We start from the raw sequence: 17,172 nt of genomic DNA on the forward strand, positions 1-17,172 counted from the left end.
ATCCTCCTGCCTCAGCCCTCTGAGTAGCTGGGACTACAGGTGTGCGCCACCATGCCCGGCTAATTCTTGTATTTTTTGTAGAGACAGGGTTTTGCCATGATGCCCAGGCTGGTCTCAAACTCCTGGGCTCAAGTGATCCGCCTGCCTGGGCCTCCCAAAGTACTGGGATTACAGATGTAAGTCACCACGCCCAACCTATAGACTGCTTTTGTTAGAACTGAGGTCTTCGGGCTGGACGTGGTGGCTCATGCCTGTAATCCCAGTGCTTTGGGAGGCTGAGGTGGGCAGATCATGAGTTTGAGACCAGCCTGGCCAACATGGTGAAAGCCTGTCTCTACTGAAAATAGAAAAAATTAGCCAGGGGTGGTGGCAGGCACCTGTAATCCCAGCTACTCGGGAGGCTGAGGCAGGAGAATCGTTTGAACCTGGGAGGAGGAGGGTGCAGTGACCTGAGACCACACTACTGCACTCCAGCCTAGGCAACAGAGCGAGACTCCATCTCAAAAAAAAAAAGAAAAGAAAGAAAGAACTGAGGTTCTTCATAATGTTGGGTCAAGCCAGACCTGTCTTTCTAGGTCTTCTTTCATGTCCTACAATAGAGCTTTTCATTTTCCCTTTAAAATGTCTAATATGTTATTTTATTTATTTTTTTAAGAGATGGAGTCTCGCTTTGTCACCCAGGCTGGAGTGCAGTGGTGCCATCTCAGCTCACTGAAACCTCTGCCTCAAGAGTTCTAGCAATTCTCCTGTCTCAGCCTCCGGAGTAGCTGGGACTACAGGCGCATGCTGCCACGCCCGGCTAATTTTTTGTATTTTAGTAGAGATGGGATTTCACTGTGTTGCCCAGGCAGGTCTCGGACTCCTGAACTCAAGTAGTCCACCCACCTCAGCCTCCCAAAGTGCTGGGATTACAGGCATGAGACACTGCACCTTATGTAAAAGTTAACTCCTGGATATTTGATAGTTTTTCTGTAGGTTTTTTGCTTATTTTCTTTATATTTTGTAATTGATTATTGCTGGTATAGAAGAACACTATTGATATTTGTATATCTAATGACATTGGTAAACTCTTTATTTTCAACAGTTTGTCTGTCAATTTGCTTGTTTCCTGTGTAAATGATCACATCATCTGCCAGTAACAGTTTTGTTTGTTTTTTGAGATGGAGTCTCGCTCTGTTGCCCAGGCTAAAGTGCAGTGGCATGATCTCATCTCACTTCAACTTCTGCCTCTTGGGTTCATGTGATTCTCCTGCCTCAGCCTCCCAAATAGCTGGGATTACAGATGTGTGCCACCATGCCCAACTGATTTTGTGTTTTTAGTGGAGATGGGGTTTCACCATGTTGGCCAGGCTGGTCTCGAACTCCTGTCCTCAAGCAATCCTCCAAAGTGCTAGGATTACAGGCATGAGCCACCATGCTTGGCCAAAGAATTTCCTTTGTATCTGTGGTCTGTTCCCAGCCTACCATCTTCAGCGTTCGGAAACCGTTCTTTCTGCCTGGCCTGGACCCTTTACAGAACAATGTGGATACGCTTAATAACTACTCCCTAAGGCTCAATTACATCTTGGGCTTTTCTCTGCCTCCCCACCTTCTCTTCAGGCCGAGGTTGGATCTGCAATTTCTCCAGCGGTTCCTGCAGATACTGAAGGTTTTGTTTCCTTCTTGGTCATCACAGAATGCCTTGATGTTCCTGACCCTTTTGTGCCTGACCCTACTGGGTGAGTGAGTGAGCCCAGACTAGAGGAGAGGGGGGAGCTCTGGTTTGGGGTCCCTTTCCATCTTTTTTTCTTTTTCCTGAGACGGAATTTCTCTCTTGTTGCCCCAGGCTGGAGTGCAGTGGCACGATCTCAGCTCACTGCAACCTCTGCCTTCCTGGTTCAAGCGATTCTCCTGCCTCAGCCTCCGGAGTAGCTGGGATTACAAGCACCCATCACCACGCCCAGCTAATCTTTGTATTTTTTAGTAGAGACGGGGTTTCACCATCTTGGCCAGGCTGATCTCGAACTCCTGACCTCAGGTGGTCCACCCTCCTCAGCCTCCCAAAGTGGTGGGATTACAGTCGTGAGCCCTTGTGCCCAGCCCCTTTTCATCTCTTTAGGGTGCTGATGAGGCAGGGACTCAGGAAGAAGCCTCACTTCTTTTTAACCCCTCATCACTGATTTCTTACTCCTCTCCCTCCTTTCAGAGCAATTGGTGATCTACCAAGTTGGCTTGATCCCCAGTCAGTACTATGGTGTCCTGGGAAACAAAGACTTGAAAGGGTTTAAGACTCTGACATTCCTGGCTGTCATGCTCATTTTTCTGAACTCCACGGTAAGATCTTTCCCTCTCTCTGTGTCTCTCTTCCTGTCCAGTCCAGTGTAATTGTAATGCCTAGTGGGACTTAGCCTCCAGGAAGCAGGAAGCAAGCTGTAGGGGTGTGTTTCCTCCCTTTTCTGGGAACTAAAGGGATAGTTGCCCTTATTAAGCACATTAATCTTGCTATTGGCCCACGTGGAATTGATTCCTCAGATGTTTCAACTCCTGGGCCCAGGCCACAGGTTCTGGTTTAATTCAGCATTTAGCAGAACTGATCATTGCCCCTTTCCTTCCTAGAACTCTTGTTTCCGGCAGCTCATTAAAACTGGGCTCGGCAGCCAGAGCTGCTGCTCCTCCTCTGTGGGACCGAGGCTGTGACTTATCCTGGCACCATGTCACACCTCCCAGCCTTTGAACTGGTGCTTTCTTGCACAATGGCCCCCTCCCCTACCCCTCATTTAGTAGTGGGCTACCGCCTGCTCACTTTTCATCAACCCTCCATTGTCACCTCTTTCAGGTCTTCCTCAGCTTTCTCCTTTGTGTCCCCTCCACCAAACTCTACCCTTTTTCTGTACTTAACTAATTCCTTGAGTTTACCTCTGCTGTAACACTCCTCACACCCTTATAATTGTTTTCTGGCTAAACTGTGAGCTCGTAATGTCCCTAGTGCTTAGCACATAGTTGCTCTGGAAGTGGTAAATGAGTCTGGCAGACTCAGGGCTCTGTCAGAACTCAAGCCTAATGCTGTCTGCCAGGCTGTGCCACCTGTTTTTTTTTGGGGGGAGCCACTTCTCGTCATACCATGGCCACTTTTGTTGGGGCTTCGTTCAGTAAGCACCTATGCATACAAATCTCTGTCCCAAGCTTGGGGGACAAAGGAGTAAGAACATAAATGGAATCGACAATATGGTCTCCAGTTTTCAGAAGCTCATCTACTCTCAAAATAAGACAGTGTAGAAAGAGGCTTGAGGGTCTTGCCTCTGGTAAGCCCTTTAATGTTTGGTGAAGGAGGCCGGGCGTGGTGGCTCACGCCTGTAATCCCATCACTTTGGGAGGCTGAGGTGGGCAGATCACCTGAGGTCAGGAATTCCAGACCAGCCTGACCAACATGGAGAAACCCCGTCTCTACGAAAAATACAAAATTAGCTAGGCATGGTGGCACCTGTCTGTAATCCCAGCTACTCGGGAGGGTGAGGCAGGAGAATCACTTGAAACTGGGAGGCGGAGGTTATGGTGAGCCAAGATCACGCCATTGCACTCCAGCCTGGGCAACAAGAGTAAACCTCCGGCTCAAAAAAAAAAAAAAAATTTGGTGCAGGAATGAACACGTGAGTCAGTGAGTGAGGAAGGGAAAGTCTCATGACTTGATGATTTAAACAAGAAAAGAGCTGAGTGGACAGAGTAATCATAGTCAGAGTAGGCTGGGATGGGTCAGTGGAGGCTCTTGCCAGCCGTGAGCTTTGAGCTGAGATTTTCAGGAAGCCATCTCTCCCTTCCACTTGCTTCCCCCACTGCACAGCTGAAGAGCTTTGATCAGTTCACCTGCAACCTGCTGTATGTGAGCTGGAGGAAGGACCTCACTGAGCACCTCCACTGCCTCTACTTCCGGGGCCGTGTGTACTACACCCTCAATGTGCTGCGGGATGACATCGATAACCCGTAGGTGCCCCAACTCAGTCCTTTCTGCACTCTGTGTGGTCCTTTCCATCTGGCCTAGCCCTGGAGACTCCTGGCGGCAGACCCCATGGAGATGGTCTACAGTTGTTTTCAAATGCTACTGCCCAGAGTCATGGGGGAGGGTGCCCTGCAGAGGACCCCTGGAGAAGCTGCAGAGCTGCTAAAAAGAAGCCTGCCAGGTGCAGTGGCATGCACCTGTAGTCCCAACAACTTAGGAGGCTGAGGCAGGAGGATCACTTGAGTCCAGGAGTAGCGCACTGTGAGCACGTTTGGGAATAGCCACTGTGCTCTAGCCTAGGCAGCATAGCAGAAACCCCCATCTCTTAAAAAAAATGTCAGGAGCAGCTTCCTTTTGTCCTTTTCATTTTTTATATCTTAGTCTTCCAGTAAGGCACCCTCTAAAGAAAATGTCCTCGCTAGAAAAACTAGCTCTTAGATTTTCATCAGTAAAAAAAATACCACTGTCCAGGACTCAGTCTAGGATTCAAATCCCCATTCTATCACCACTCAGCTTATAGCTCTTAAAGTCACCAAGCCCCAGGTTCCCCTTCTGTAAAATGAGGATGATAATAGTTCCTATCTCAAAGGATGTAGTGAGGATGAAATGGTATCATTCATGTAATGCACATGTACAGTGCCTGACACATAGCAAGTGTTCCACTGTAAGTTAGCTATTGTTAATTTACAGATGAGGAAGCTGAAGCCCAGAGATTGCAGGTGACTTGCCCAGGGTCACGTGGCTCATTGGGAATAGGAGTCAGTGTGGCCCTCGTGGTGAGATGAGACATATGGGGTCTCTCTCACACCCATCACCTCACTCACCGCCATCCCCTCACTCACCGCCTTCCTAGCAAGCACTTTGTTGCCTGGGGTCCCTCTCAGCTCAAGCTGAGCTTTGGTGCAAAGATGCCTGGGAGGATGCTGCTGCTACCTAACTTCTAGGCCCCTTTCTGATGGCTATGGCTTCCATCCTGCCTTTGCCCCGAGTAGCTAGTACTACAGGTGTGCCTCACAACCTGGAGCTTTCACAGCCAGATAACTAAAGGGGCCAGGGCAGGGTTTATATAAGAGAAATTTGGGAGGATTGAGATAAAGGGGATAGTTTTCTTTCTTTCTTTCTTTTTTTTTTTTTTTTTGAGACGGAGTCTTGCTCTGTCGCCCGGGCTGGAGTGCAGTGGCTGGATCTCAGCTCACTGCAAGCTCCGCCTCCCGGGTTTTACGCCATTCTCCTGCCTCAGCCTCCAGAGTAGCTGGGACTACAGGCGCCCGCCACCTCGCCCGGCTAGGTTTTTTTTTTTTGTATTTTTAGTAGAGACGGGGTTTCACCGTGTTAGCCCGGATGGTCTCGATCTCCTGACCTCGTGGTCCACCCGTCTCGGCCTCCCAAAGTGCTGGGATTACAGGCTTGAGCCACCGCGCCCCGCCAAGGGGATAGTTTTCTTCATCATCCAAAAAAAGCAGCTCATCTACCTTCAATTTTTTTTTTGGCTCTGCTCAGAGCTGGCTCAGGCACCTGGGTACTGGACCTTTCGGTTCCCACTTTTTCAGGGCATTAACTGAGGCACCGTAAGATGCAACTCTCTAGAACCCTGTTTAAAGGCCCCAGGATTTAGTTGCCCCTAGGCAACCAGCCTTGTCTGGTTCCCTCTTCCCACAGGGTCAGTGCTCACAGCACTGCGAGGCAAGGTCAGGAGCAGAGGTGATGTGAAAGTGTCTTGCTCTCTCCACCTTTGGGCCCATCTGCCTGGGTCCAGCTACTCTGTGTCGTTGGCTCCAGGGACCAGCGCATCAGCCAGGATGTGGAGCGATTCTGCCGGCAGCTCAGCAGCATGGCCAGCAAGCTGATTGTCTCCCCGTTCACCCTCATCTACTATACTTACCAGTGCTTCCAAAGGTGAAGCCTCCCTCCTCCCCAGCCTGGTGTTTCCCCTAGAGGGTCCTCAGCTCTCCCAGGTCAAGGTCCAAGAGAAGCTTATTTCCCTTCTCTCCCACCTAAACCTTAGGGAGTCTTCCCATCCCATGTGCTCAGGCCCCTGCCCTTCCTTTGGCCCTGTGTTGTTGCAGTGTCACAGGTATCCTGGCTGTGACAGCTCATGCCAGATGCCCCCACATAGGAGCAGACGGCCCTCCGGGCTACTCAGATTGAACAGGGGCTACCCGAGAGGGGACAGGAGTAAGGGCTGAGGCCTGTGGGGATAGGTGGCACCCCACACCCTCTCTCCCTCTCTCTGTATTTCAGCACAGGCTGGCTCGGGCCTGTGAGCATCTTCGGGTATTTCATCCTGGGGACCGTGGTGAACAAAACTTTGATGGGCCCCATTGTGACGAAGCTGGTGCATCAGGAGAAGCTGGAGGGAGATTTTAGGTGTGTCCCCCTCACTTGAGGTTTCTGGGCTGGGGCATAATGGTTAAAGAATGGGATGTGGAGTAAGACTGCTTAAATTCAAATCCTAGCTGTGCCAGTTACTAGCTGTGTGATCTTGGAGAGGTCTTGAACCTCTCCAGGCTTCAATGTTCTTGTCTCTAAAGTGGAAATGGTACCGTTGCCTACCAAGAGGATTGGGAGGATTAATGAGATCATACCTGAGAAGGACTGAGAACTGTGTCTGGCTTGCCATCACCATCATCATTGTCATCTCTTAGCCTTCTCACTGCCCTGGCGTAACCACCCTGTCTTGTATCAGTTGGGTGTAGCAGCCGATGGATCCAGCGCCTACCCTGTGCTTCTTGTCCCCCTCCTTCAGGCCAGGCCCTGGGAGGAGGAGATGCTGTGAGCAGGAATACCCCCGTCCTCTCTGCAGAAAGCTGAGGGGCAGCCCTGTCTCTGCAGAGCTCCTGCACACCACCTAGCCCCGGGGTTTTCTACCCAGTAACAGTCCAGGAAAGGGTCAGACTGAGGCAGCCACAGTTTTCAGGCAGAGCCGGGCTCCACTTTGCGGGGGGGTCTTCTTGATCCAGGACTCCAACAGGAGTGGGGCCAGTACTCCCTGTGGTCAGCACACATTTCCCTTTGGTCCACCCAGGTTCAAGCACATGCAGATTCGGGTGAATGCAGAGCCTGCCGCTTTCTACAGGTGAGTCTGGAGAGATGGTTCCCCTTCTGCCTTGCCAGAGCTGAGAGTGGAGAAGGAAAGATGAATCCTACAACTCTCCCACCACCACCGAGCTCAGGGGCTGAGTGTTGTCACACTTGGCTGTGACCCTCTCCTTCTCCCTCCCCTGCCCTTGTCTGCCTTGTCCTTAGGTACAGGGGTTTGCTTCTAAAGCTGGTGGTTCCTTATTGTGGCCAGCTTTAGTCTTAGTGGCCTAGCGTAGGGCCTGAAATTGTCAAATGAATGAATGCCTCGTCCTCTTGCTGGTGACTAAGACATCCCTCTGCCTCTGCTCTTCTGTCTGTTAAGCTTTCTTGCCAGTGCCTGAGGTCCAGGCCTGATCCTTTGTCTCTGTAGTGTGGGATGGAACGGGAGCTTCTCAGAAAACCAGGAGACCTCCTCACAATGCTGTCTCATGGAGCCAAGCGTCTGGTCTCCTGACGGCAGTAGCAGGAGCAGCAGCAGTAGCAGGAGCAGCAGCGGCATGAAATCCCATCTCTTCCCTCCGGGGCCAGCGCCAGTCCCTGTGCTCTGCCTTATGTGAGGCCTCTGAAATCAGCATTAGGATTGATAGTGTAGGCGGAGGTTTGCGTTTAAGTGGAAGCTACTGCTTGGCTCACCTGTAGTTGGGGTGGATCTGATAGCCCTGGGACCTTTGCTCCTTAGTCTCTGCTGCAGTTTGCAACCTCTACCACTTGAGGGCACCAAGAATACTGGGAATCTGCACTGGGGTGGGATTGTGAGGTGGGCAGGGCTGGGTGTGTAAAAAAATTGCTTTTGGAGGCTGGGCATGGTGGCTCACGCCTATAATCCCAGCGCTTTGGGAGGCTGAGGCAGGTGGATTGCCTGAGGTGCAGAGTTCGAGACCAGCCTGGCCAACATACTGAAACCCTGTCTCTACTAAAAATAGAAAAAATTAGCTGGGCGTGGTGGTGGGCATCTGTATTCCCAGCTACTTGGGAGGCTGAGGCAGGAGAATCGCTTGAACCCAGGAGGTGGAGGTTGCAGTAAGCGGAGGTCCTGCCATTGCACTCCAGCCTGGGTGACACAGCAAGACTCCATCCCAAAAAAAAAAAAAAAGGAAAAGTTCTTTTGGATTCTGTAACCTCTGCTCATGAAGCTCTGGGGAATGCAGGTTAGTTCTTAGAGTTCCAGATGAGTTCTTCTGTGGCCTCTGTGCAAAATCTGAAATGCCTCCTCTCTCCTCCCTCCACCTTTTCTGCCTTAGCGGATTTCTTCCCATCCTTGAAACCCCGGATCACCTCCTCTGGAGAGCCTTCCCAGACTCCCTTAATGGCTGAGCCTATCTGCTGCCATGGCCCTGAGGGCACACTTAGTACTCCTGATTCCACATGATTTCTCATCTCTTTATTGCACTAGCTAACTAGTGCAGTGCCTGGTACACCTAGTGACTGCTTTGTGTATGTTTATTTAACAATAGTTTTTATTTATTGAGGGCTCCTTATATTTATTGAGGGCTTGGCACTTTACATTTAGAAACTTTTAATTTGCACTCTAACTTATTACATAGGTATTAGTGGCTCCATTTTATAGATGAAAAAACTGAGGCTTGGAGGCTTAAGTAGCCTGCCTGTGTCATCCAGCTAGTAACTGGGTGAGGATTAGAGCCAGGATTTGAACCAGGTCTGCCCAACTCTAGAGTTTCTGTTCTTCACACAGACAATACTATAAGGCATGACTGAAGCTGTGAATGGGTGCTAGTGGTAGACAGAGCTTGAAACCAAGATCATTTGGATGGCCTTGGTTTCTAAAGAAGGGTGTGATATGGGACAGGGGGCCCCCCAACCTGGCAGAACCTCTCCAGCCCTGTGGACATCCCAGCCTTTCCTTGTCAGAGCTGGGCATGTGGAGCACATGAGGACAGACCGCAGGCTGCAGAGACTCCTTCAGACCCAGAGGGAGCTGATGTCCAAGGAGCTCTGGCTGTACAGTAGGTGAGGGGGCCCAGGGAAGTGGGAACCATGGGGTTGGACTGGTCTGCTTCCCTTCCCACACCTCTCTGCCTCCTGTCTGCAAGGATAAGTATGCTGTGCTGAAGGAATTCACCGGGGGCCGGGGGCTGTTGCCTTTCTGTGAGTATCCTCAGGAGAATGAGGATCCAGGGAAGGCACGTGGCCCTATTTGGCATGCTGCTCCCCGTTTTAGGGTTGTGTCCCCTGCAGGGCATGTGGATGGTTCCTGGGTGTCTCACGCATCTGTCTTCTACAGTCGGCATCAACACCTTTGACTATCTGGGCAGCATCCTGAGTTACGTTGTCATCGCAATCCCCATTTTCAGCGGGGGCTATGGAGACCTGAGTCCTGCAGAGCTTAGCACCCTGGTCAGCAAGGTGAGACTCCCTTTTGGTGACCCCTCATGCTCTCCCCCTCCATCCTTTGGCCCAGTGCCTGTGGGCTGGAGTCGAGACCTGCTTGACCACTCCCCATCCTGTCCAGAATGCCTTTGTGTGCATCTACCTCATCAGCTGCTTCACCCAGCTCATCGACCTGTCCACAACGCTCTCGGATGTGGCTGGCTACACGCACAGGTGAGGCCGGGTCCCACCCCTCTGGCTCCTGAGCAAAGTGTGTGCTGCTGGAAGAAGTGGCTGAGTGAAAAAAGGAACAGAGACATACCATGTACTCGTGGGTGTGAGACAGGAAAAGGAATTCGCCTTCACCTGGCCCCCAGACCCTGCCTCAGATTTTCTTTTCTTGCTCAGGATTGGGCAGCTTCGGGAGACGCTGCTGGACATGTCCCTGAAGTCGCAGGACTGTGAGATCCTAGGCGAGAGCGAGTGGGGCTTGGACAAGTGAGTAGTGGGCTGGCAGAGCAGTAGTTGAGGCTGCAGGCTCTGGCATCACCTGGCTTGGGTTACCCTGGAGCCCTGCCCTTTCCCAGTGGGCAGCAGAGTTGTGAGGAGTAGATGGAAATGGAATGCCAGGCACATGTAAGTTCACAGTCGATGTTGCTATTCCGGCATCTGTTCTGTTAATTTACACCATTCCCTCCCGGCCAGTGGAAGCAAAGTACACACGCCTTCTGCCTGAGATAACAGGAATCTGCAGTGTCCTCCTCTTCCTGTGCTTCCTCCTCCCACTGAGTCCTTTCCCTGCCCCTTTCCTTGGGGCATATCTGTCTTTGTTCTCCCACCTCACTTAGCCCCAGAGATGTCTGTATTCGTGTATCGGTGTGGATCTGTAATGTTTCTGTGCATTCAGGATTTGTTTGCTCTCCACACTTTCCTTGGGCAGATTACCTAACTGTTCTGTTTCTTCATGTCTGAAAATGAGGTCATAATGGAACCTTCCTTCACTTGTTGTAAGGATTAGATATCATCATCCGTGGAAAGTGCTTGGACAGTGGCCACATCATAAGCTTTCAAAAATCAATCTGAATTCCAGGGCCTACACTCAACTTGCTTTTCTTAGGAGTTAATGCCTTAACTGTTGCTTCTGTTCCAAATGAAAGCTTCATGCAACCATGAGTTCAGAGGCTAGGCATAAAGGAGGGTCTGTAGGAAACTGGAATTGCTGTTCTGTGGGTTGCCAGGCATCCATGCAGAGCCTGAAACTCCAGAACCGTTTGGCTTTAACCACTCCCATTCTTGTTATTAGTACTCTGGTCATACTGTGACACCATGAAGACCCACCAGCATTAGAGTTAGATGAATACCGCTCTGTGACCTGGGCAGTTACTTAGCCACCTGACTCTTAGTGTCCTCATCTGTGATGATATTTGAGATTCATGGGTGTTAGACTGATTAAGATCAGTCCCATAAGGGGCTTTGTCCAGCCAGGCACAGAGTAGAAGTTCCACCCCTACCCCTGTATTAATGTGCTCAGGCTGCTGTGACAGAATACCACAAGCCGGGTAGCTTAAACACTAGAAATTAGTTTTTTCACAATTCCGGATGCTTAATGGTCCACGATCAAGTTGTCAGCAGGGTTGGTTTCTTCTGAGGCCACTCCTTGGCTTGTAGATGGCCACCTTGTTGCTGTGTCCTCATGTGGCCTTTCCTCTGTATATGCATGCCACTGCCACCTCTGTCTTCAAAGGACACCAGTCATAGTGGATTAGGGTCCCGCCCCAACAGCTTCATGTTAACATCATCTCTTTAAAGACCCTGCCTCCAGCTGGGCACAGAAGCTTCCACCTATAATCCCACCACTTTGGGAGGCTGAGGTGGGCGGATCACCTGAGGTCACAAGTTCAAGACCAGACTGGCCAACATAGCGAAACCCTGTGTCTACTAAAAATATGGACGCAGTGGTGGGCACCTGCAATCCAGCTACTCAGGAAGCTGGGACAGGAAAATCGCTTGAACCAAGGAGGCGAAGGTTGCAGTGAGCCAAGATTGCACCACTGCACTCAAGCCTGGGTGACAAGAGCAAGAGTTTCTCTCAAAAAAAAAAGAAAAGACCCTGCCTCCAAATGCGGTTACATTCTGAGGCACTGGGGGCTGGGACTTCAGCATGTGATTTTGGGAGGATGCAAGTCAGCCCATAACAATCCACAGGTGGTGGCTCCCAGGAGAAGTGCCTCCCCCACAGCAATACTGACCCTGTCCATCTTCCTCACGCCCCATCTCTTCTCTGACACAGAGCCTCAGGGTGGCCAGCGGCAGAGCCAGCAGACACAGCGTTTCTCCTTGAGCGGGTCTCCATCTCTGCCCCCTCCTCTGACAAACCCCTAATCAAGGATCTGAGCCTAAAGATCTCCGAGGGACAGAGCCTGCTCATCACAGGCAACACGGGCACTGGCAAGACCTCCTTGCTCCGGGTTCTGGGCGGCCTCTGGACAAGTACACGGGGTGAGAGCCAGGCCCTCCCTGCCTCTGACCCAGCCTGGGCCCTAGGGGTGGAGTGAGGGCGGGGACAGTGTAGTAGAATCCATTCTTTTCTGTTGGGGAATGAGGAAGAGAGGAGACAGGCAGTTGCCTCTTCTGGGAGATCTCACAATGAAGGTTTCTGTGGGCTCTGCAGGCTCAGTGCAGATGCTGACGGACTTTGGGCCCCATGGGGTGCTGTTCCTGCCACAAAAGCCATTCTTCACTGACGGGACCCTTCGGGAGCAGGTCAGCCTAGTTCAGGGGGCCCACTCCTCCCTCCTCAGCCCCACCCGCCCACAGCTGGGACCTTTGGCACTGTGACAGGTCTCAGGCCCTAGAGTCAGGGCAAAAGGTGAGGTAGTAAAGTGGCCCGGGCCTGGGACCTGCTGGCTGTAAGAACCTTGTATTCACATCCATGGATTGGGCCCACTACTCAGAGCAGCTCCTGAGGCAGGTAAATGGGGCAAGGACTCACGCCAGATATCCCACGCATAAACACCCGAGGTGGGTTTGTGGGGTCCTTGCCCTCAGGAGGCTGTTCGACTCTTCACACTAAACACTTCTGAAGGCTGTAGGGACCTTGCCCTGCTGTCTGTGGACCAGAGCCTCTCCCATCTGACCCGGGCCAGGCATTCCCACCTCTCCTCCTTGGGAGGTTCCAGTGGGTTCTGGAGGGAGGGTGGGCTGTGTGCAGCTCCATCTCTTGCTCGCCCTCCTCCTAGGCTGGTGTGGTTTTTTTCTTTTCTCAGGTGATATATCCCCTGAAGGAGGTCTACCCCGACTCAGGTGAGCTGGTCCTCCTTAGGTCATGTCCTCTCCTTCTGTCGCAGTTGTCCCTGCTCTACCTGACTGTGGCCTCACCTGTGCCCTTTGGGAGAGGCCCCAGCAAGGCCACTGATTGAAGAAAGAGGGACTCCTCTCCTCTTCCTTTGACTGTTCTGGGGTCTGCACCCAGATCTCACCTCATTGTGCCTTTCCGTCCTTAAGGAGAGACGCCCATTGGGACAAGGGAAGTGATGCCTTCCTTCACCCACCCCTTCCCTTACCCAGGGCTGCAACCTGTGACTTCGGAGGCTTCACCCAGCATTCTGGGGCCCCCACCCCTGCCATGATCCATGATGTGCCCTGTCTATTCTTTTTTTTATTTTTATTTTTATTTTTATTTTTTTTTGAGACGGAGTCTTGCTCTGTCGCCCAGGCTGGAGTGCAGTGGCTGGATCTCAGCTCACTGCAACCTCCGCCTCCCGGGTTCACGCCATTCTCCTGCCTCAGCCTCCCGAGTAGCTGGGACCACAGGCGCCGGCCACCTCGCCCGGCTAATTTTTTGTATTTTTAGTAGAGACGGGGTTTCACCGTGTTAGCCAGGATGGTCTCGATCTCCTGACCTCGTAATCCGCCCATCTCGGCCTCCCAAAGTGCTGGGATTACAGGCTTGAGCCACCGCGCCCGGCCTTCTTTTTTTTATTTTTTGAGGTAAGTCTTTTCCTTCTTTTTTTTATTTTTTGAGATGCAGTTTCACTCTGTCACCCAGACTGGAGTGCAATGGCCTGGTTCACGCCATTCTCCTGCCTCAGCCTCTTAAGTAGCTGGGACTACGGGTGCATGCCACCACGCCTGCCTAATTTTTGTATATTTAATAGAGACAGGGTTTCACCATGTTGGCCAGGGTGGTCTCCATCTCCTGACCTTGTGATCCACCCGCCTCAGCCTTCCAAAGTGCTGGGATTACAGGCCTGAGCCACTGTGCCCAGCCTTGCCCTGTCTGTTTTGACCAGCCAGGAGGCTCTGGCTTTTTGCAGACGGCTTCTCTGTTGTGCAGGTTCTGCTGATGATGAGAGGATCTTGAGGTTCTTGGAATTGGCAGGCCTGGTAAGTGGGGGCAGGGACCCTCAAGACCCAAGCCCACCTGGGAGCACCAGCTACAGGTAGGCAGGTGCTGGCCCTGCTGTGCCTGGGCCCAGGACTGGAAGTCTGAACCTGGGGTGGAGAATGGGAGTATCAATTGACTGTGTGTGCTATTGGCCAGGTTTAGGCAGGAAGCGGGTAGTGCTCTCACTGGAGAATTTTAAAACAAGAATAGGACTGACAAAGGCAGTTTGCTTTTTTGTTATCACCATACTCCAGCAAGTCTAAACAGTGTCATTGGTAGAATATTCGTCTCTGGCTAGGGCAGACTGTCCCACAGCCTCCCACGTTGGTATGCCACTGGGGCATATATTTGTCTTAGAGATGTGTGTGTGTGCGCGCTGGGGAGTGAGGGAGGTTCCCCATGATGGCAGGTAGCAGGGCTGGCCATTTCATGGACATCGTGCCCTCTGGGTCTGTTACAGTCCAACTTGGTGGCAAGGACAGAGGGTCTGGACCAGCAGGTGGACTGGAACTGGTAAGAACAGAGCTTGGGAGCTTCAGAGATAGCTCCACCATAAAGACCATTGGTTTCAGGGTCCCTGTCAAGGAATGGAACGGCTCCTGACCCCAAAGTCCAGATGTTTGGCTGGTCAATCGGGTGCAAGTTTATGTCCTTGGGAACAGAGTTCTGCCTCACTCTGTGAGGGCTGTAGGCCTATGGTTGAAAGGGGAGGGGCTTCTGTCTCCTGGGGCTCACCTCTGTACAGAGAAACGTCTTCCCACCCAGACCATTCTAGGTAAAAGCTAAGCTATATCCTTCCTCCTCCAGCAGTCCTCTCCCCTCCCTTTCCTCAGGTATGATGTTCTGTCCCCAGGGGAGATGCAACGGCTCTCCTTTGCCCGACTCTTCTACCTGCAACCGAAGTACGCAGGTGAGGTCTGCCTTGTGGCTGCACATGCCATGTGTTGTCTGCACTCACGGGTGTAGCTGCATGTGTTCACAGGCACCCAGGCACATCTGTGCATGACTGGGCTTCTCCGAGTTCCCTGCTGGAGAGGACAGCAGGCCCTGCCCGTGTAAACAGTGCTTGGCATCCTCGGAGTAACACTGAATATGCTGTACTGCCTGCTCATAAGCTTTCTTTTCTTTTTTTTTTTTTGAGACAGAGTCTCACTCTGTCACCCAGGCTGGAGTACAGTGGCACAGTCATGGCTCAGTGCAGCCTGGAAATCCCAGGCTTGAGTGATCCTCCCACCTCAGCCTCCTGAGCAGCCGGGACTACAGGCATGTGCCACCACACCCTGCTAATTTTTTTATTTTTATTTTTGTAGAGACAGGGTCATGCTATGTTTTCCAGGCTGGTCTGGAGCTCCTAGACTCAGGCCATCCTCCCACATTGGCCTCCCAAAGTGCTGGGATTACAGGCATGAACCACCATGCCCAGCTCATAAGCTTTTTGCCTAGCAGCATCTGGAGCCAAGAGCCAACCTTGAAGGGTTGTAATTTTATGCTCCTCTGGCTCCACCATCAAATGAATGGGCACCCATCCTCCTCTTCTGCCAAGCTGTGCCTGGCAGGGGGATGGGTGTGGACTTTTCCAAAGACTGACATTCTTGCAGGGGCTGGGATTCCCTGGATTGAGTGGTCCCAGGAAGTGGCTGGTGCTTATCGGTAGAAGCTGAGAGATTTCATGCAGCTGCTCACAGGCGATTCTCTCACAGAGTCTGGCCCTCTGCTCCTCTGACCCATCCTTCTCCCTGAGGCAGGGCTTCTGGAAGCCAGAGCAGCTTTCAGCCTCCCCTGGGTCCCAGCTGGGGTTGAGTGTGGGTGGGAGGAGAGGCAGCGGCAGCAGAGGGCAGGGCTTTGATCTCTTCCTCCATGCTCTGCCCTCAGTGCTTGATGAAGCCACCAGTGCCCTGACAGAGGAGGTGGAGAATGAGCTCTATCGCATCGGCCAGCAGCTGGGGATGACGTTCATCAGTGTGGGACATCGGCAGAGCCTTGAGAAGGTACCTGTGCTCACAAGGATGGCCTAAGGAGGAGAGAGAACCCAAAGGCTGAGCCTGGCCAGAGCCAGAGGCCCCTCAAAACAGGGAGTAGCAGTAGCAGAGAGAACTGAGTGGCCTCCTGTGCCAGTGGCCAGGGCAACCTGATCTCTGTGTGGTGGTGGTCTCTTGTAGTTTCATTCCTTCGTTCTGAAACTCTGTGGAGGAGGAAGATGGGAGCTGATGAGAATCAAAGTGGAATGAAGCTCCAGCTTTTAGAAGGAGAGCCACACTCTGGAGGGTCGGCAGCCCTCAGGAGCGACCAGGAGGACTGGTGGGGAAGATCGAGCTCAGGTTCGCCACATAGGTCCTGTGCAGGAGCCCTGGCGGTGTTGGTGTGAGCCCAGGTCTGGGTTTCTGTGGGGGACACTGAGTCTCCCAGTGTTCAGTCTCCCAGGACTCTGCTGCCTCAGCCAGTGCCTCCATATGCTTGAAGTGTTGATTACCTACAAATGATTTCAGATCGTGTTTGCTAAAGAGAAACCTGGAAGTGTGAGATCTATAAGAAATGAAAGGTCAGGGTGGAAAGAGATCTCTTGGAGTCAAGAGATCTGGAAATCTTTTAATCAGTTATATTGTGCAGCAATAGATTTTTAACTTTAATTAACTGATCATTTAAGTTTTTTTAATAAGTTTTTTACAAAGAAAAGTTAAACATTAAAAAGAGTTACAGCTTTCTGTCTTCTCTATCATGGAATGATCTTTTTTATTGAATCTCCAGACTTGTATTTGAGAGCTTGGTGGGAAGGGAAGCATGCTCTGCTGTTGCCCAGGGTTTTTCACCTCTACATCTCCCTTTCCATTCATCAGTGTTGTGTGGTTAGAACCTGAACCACTAACCTCTAGGGACCTTTGGTGTGTCCTATCTTAACCCAAATGAAAGTAAATCCCTTTCCCCTTAGCCAAAATAAGGTTGGGTTTTTTTTAAAAAAAATAGTCTATATTGGGGAAAAACCACAACAAATTAAACAGACAAAACCCAGAAAGCAGGAAGCATGAGGTGGAGTTACTGTGCCCAAAGTCCTCACTCAGACCAGTGCCCTCCAGTTCAGTTGTCTACCTATTACCTCCCTCACTTTCATGATGTTTGCCAGGCTTCTGTACTTCCTGTACTTGAGTTACTTACTTTTTGTTTGTTTGTTGGTTTGTTTTGAGACGGAGTCTTGCTCTGTCACCCTGGCTGGAGTGCAGTGGCATGATCTCGGCTCACTACAAGCTCCGCCTCCCGGGTTCATGCCATTCTCCTGGCTCAGCCTCCTGAGTAGCTGGGACTATAGGCGCCCGCCACCATGCAATTTTTTGTATTTTTAGTAGAGACGGGGTTTCACCGTGTTAGCCAGGATGGTTTTGATCTCCTGACCTCGTGATCCGTCCACCTT

At 51.5% G+C, this 17,172-nt stretch overlaps 1 protein-coding gene across 2 annotated transcripts in view; it reads left to right on the forward strand.

Moving 5' to 3' along the window:
* ABCD4 (ATP-binding cassette, sub-family D (ALD), member 4) overlaps nt 1–16,485 on the forward strand; it is a 20,648-nt gene extending 4,163 nt beyond the window's left edge. Inside the window, exons 2-19 of one of the 2 annotated variants that reach the window (XM_011949576.1) lie at nt 1,600–1,718; nt 2,186–2,313; nt 3,818–3,957; nt 5,753–5,869; nt 6,215–6,340; nt 6,999–7,049; nt 8,924–9,018; nt 9,297–9,418; nt 9,525–9,616; nt 9,791–9,880; nt 11,673–11,881; nt 12,054–12,145; nt 12,649–12,685; nt 13,719–13,768; nt 14,230–14,282; nt 14,603–14,679; nt 15,642–15,757; nt 15,929–16,485. In XM_011949576.1, the coding sequence (XP_011804966.1) occupies nt 1,600–1,718; nt 2,186–2,313; nt 3,818–3,957; nt 5,753–5,869; nt 6,215–6,340; nt 6,999–7,049; nt 8,924–9,018; nt 9,297–9,418; nt 9,525–9,616; nt 9,791–9,880; nt 11,673–11,881; nt 12,054–12,145; nt 12,649–12,685; nt 13,719–13,768; nt 14,230–14,282; nt 14,603–14,679; nt 15,642–15,757; nt 15,929–15,997 (1,783 nt within the window). In that variant the 3' untranslated portion in view covers nt 15,998–16,485. Of the gene's footprint in view, nt 1–1,599; nt 1,719–2,185; nt 2,314–3,817; nt 3,958–5,752; nt 5,870–6,214; nt 6,341–6,998; nt 7,050–8,923; nt 9,019–9,296; nt 9,419–9,524; nt 9,617–9,790; nt 9,881–11,672; nt 11,882–12,053; nt 12,146–12,648; nt 12,686–13,718; nt 13,769–14,229; nt 14,283–14,602; nt 14,680–15,641 lie in introns of both variants that reach the window. The other variant, XM_011949577.1, reaches the window with a different exon arrangement.
* Nucleotides 16,486–17,172: the final 687 nt, after the last annotated feature.

Source organism: Colobus angolensis, unplaced genomic scaffold (assembly GCF_000951035.1).
Source record: "Colobus angolensis palliatus isolate OR3802 unplaced genomic scaffold, Cang.pa_1.0 Scaffold3, whole genome shotgun sequence".
NCBI classification, from domain to species: Eukaryota; Metazoa; Chordata; class Mammalia; order Primates; family Cercopithecidae; genus Colobus; species Colobus angolensis.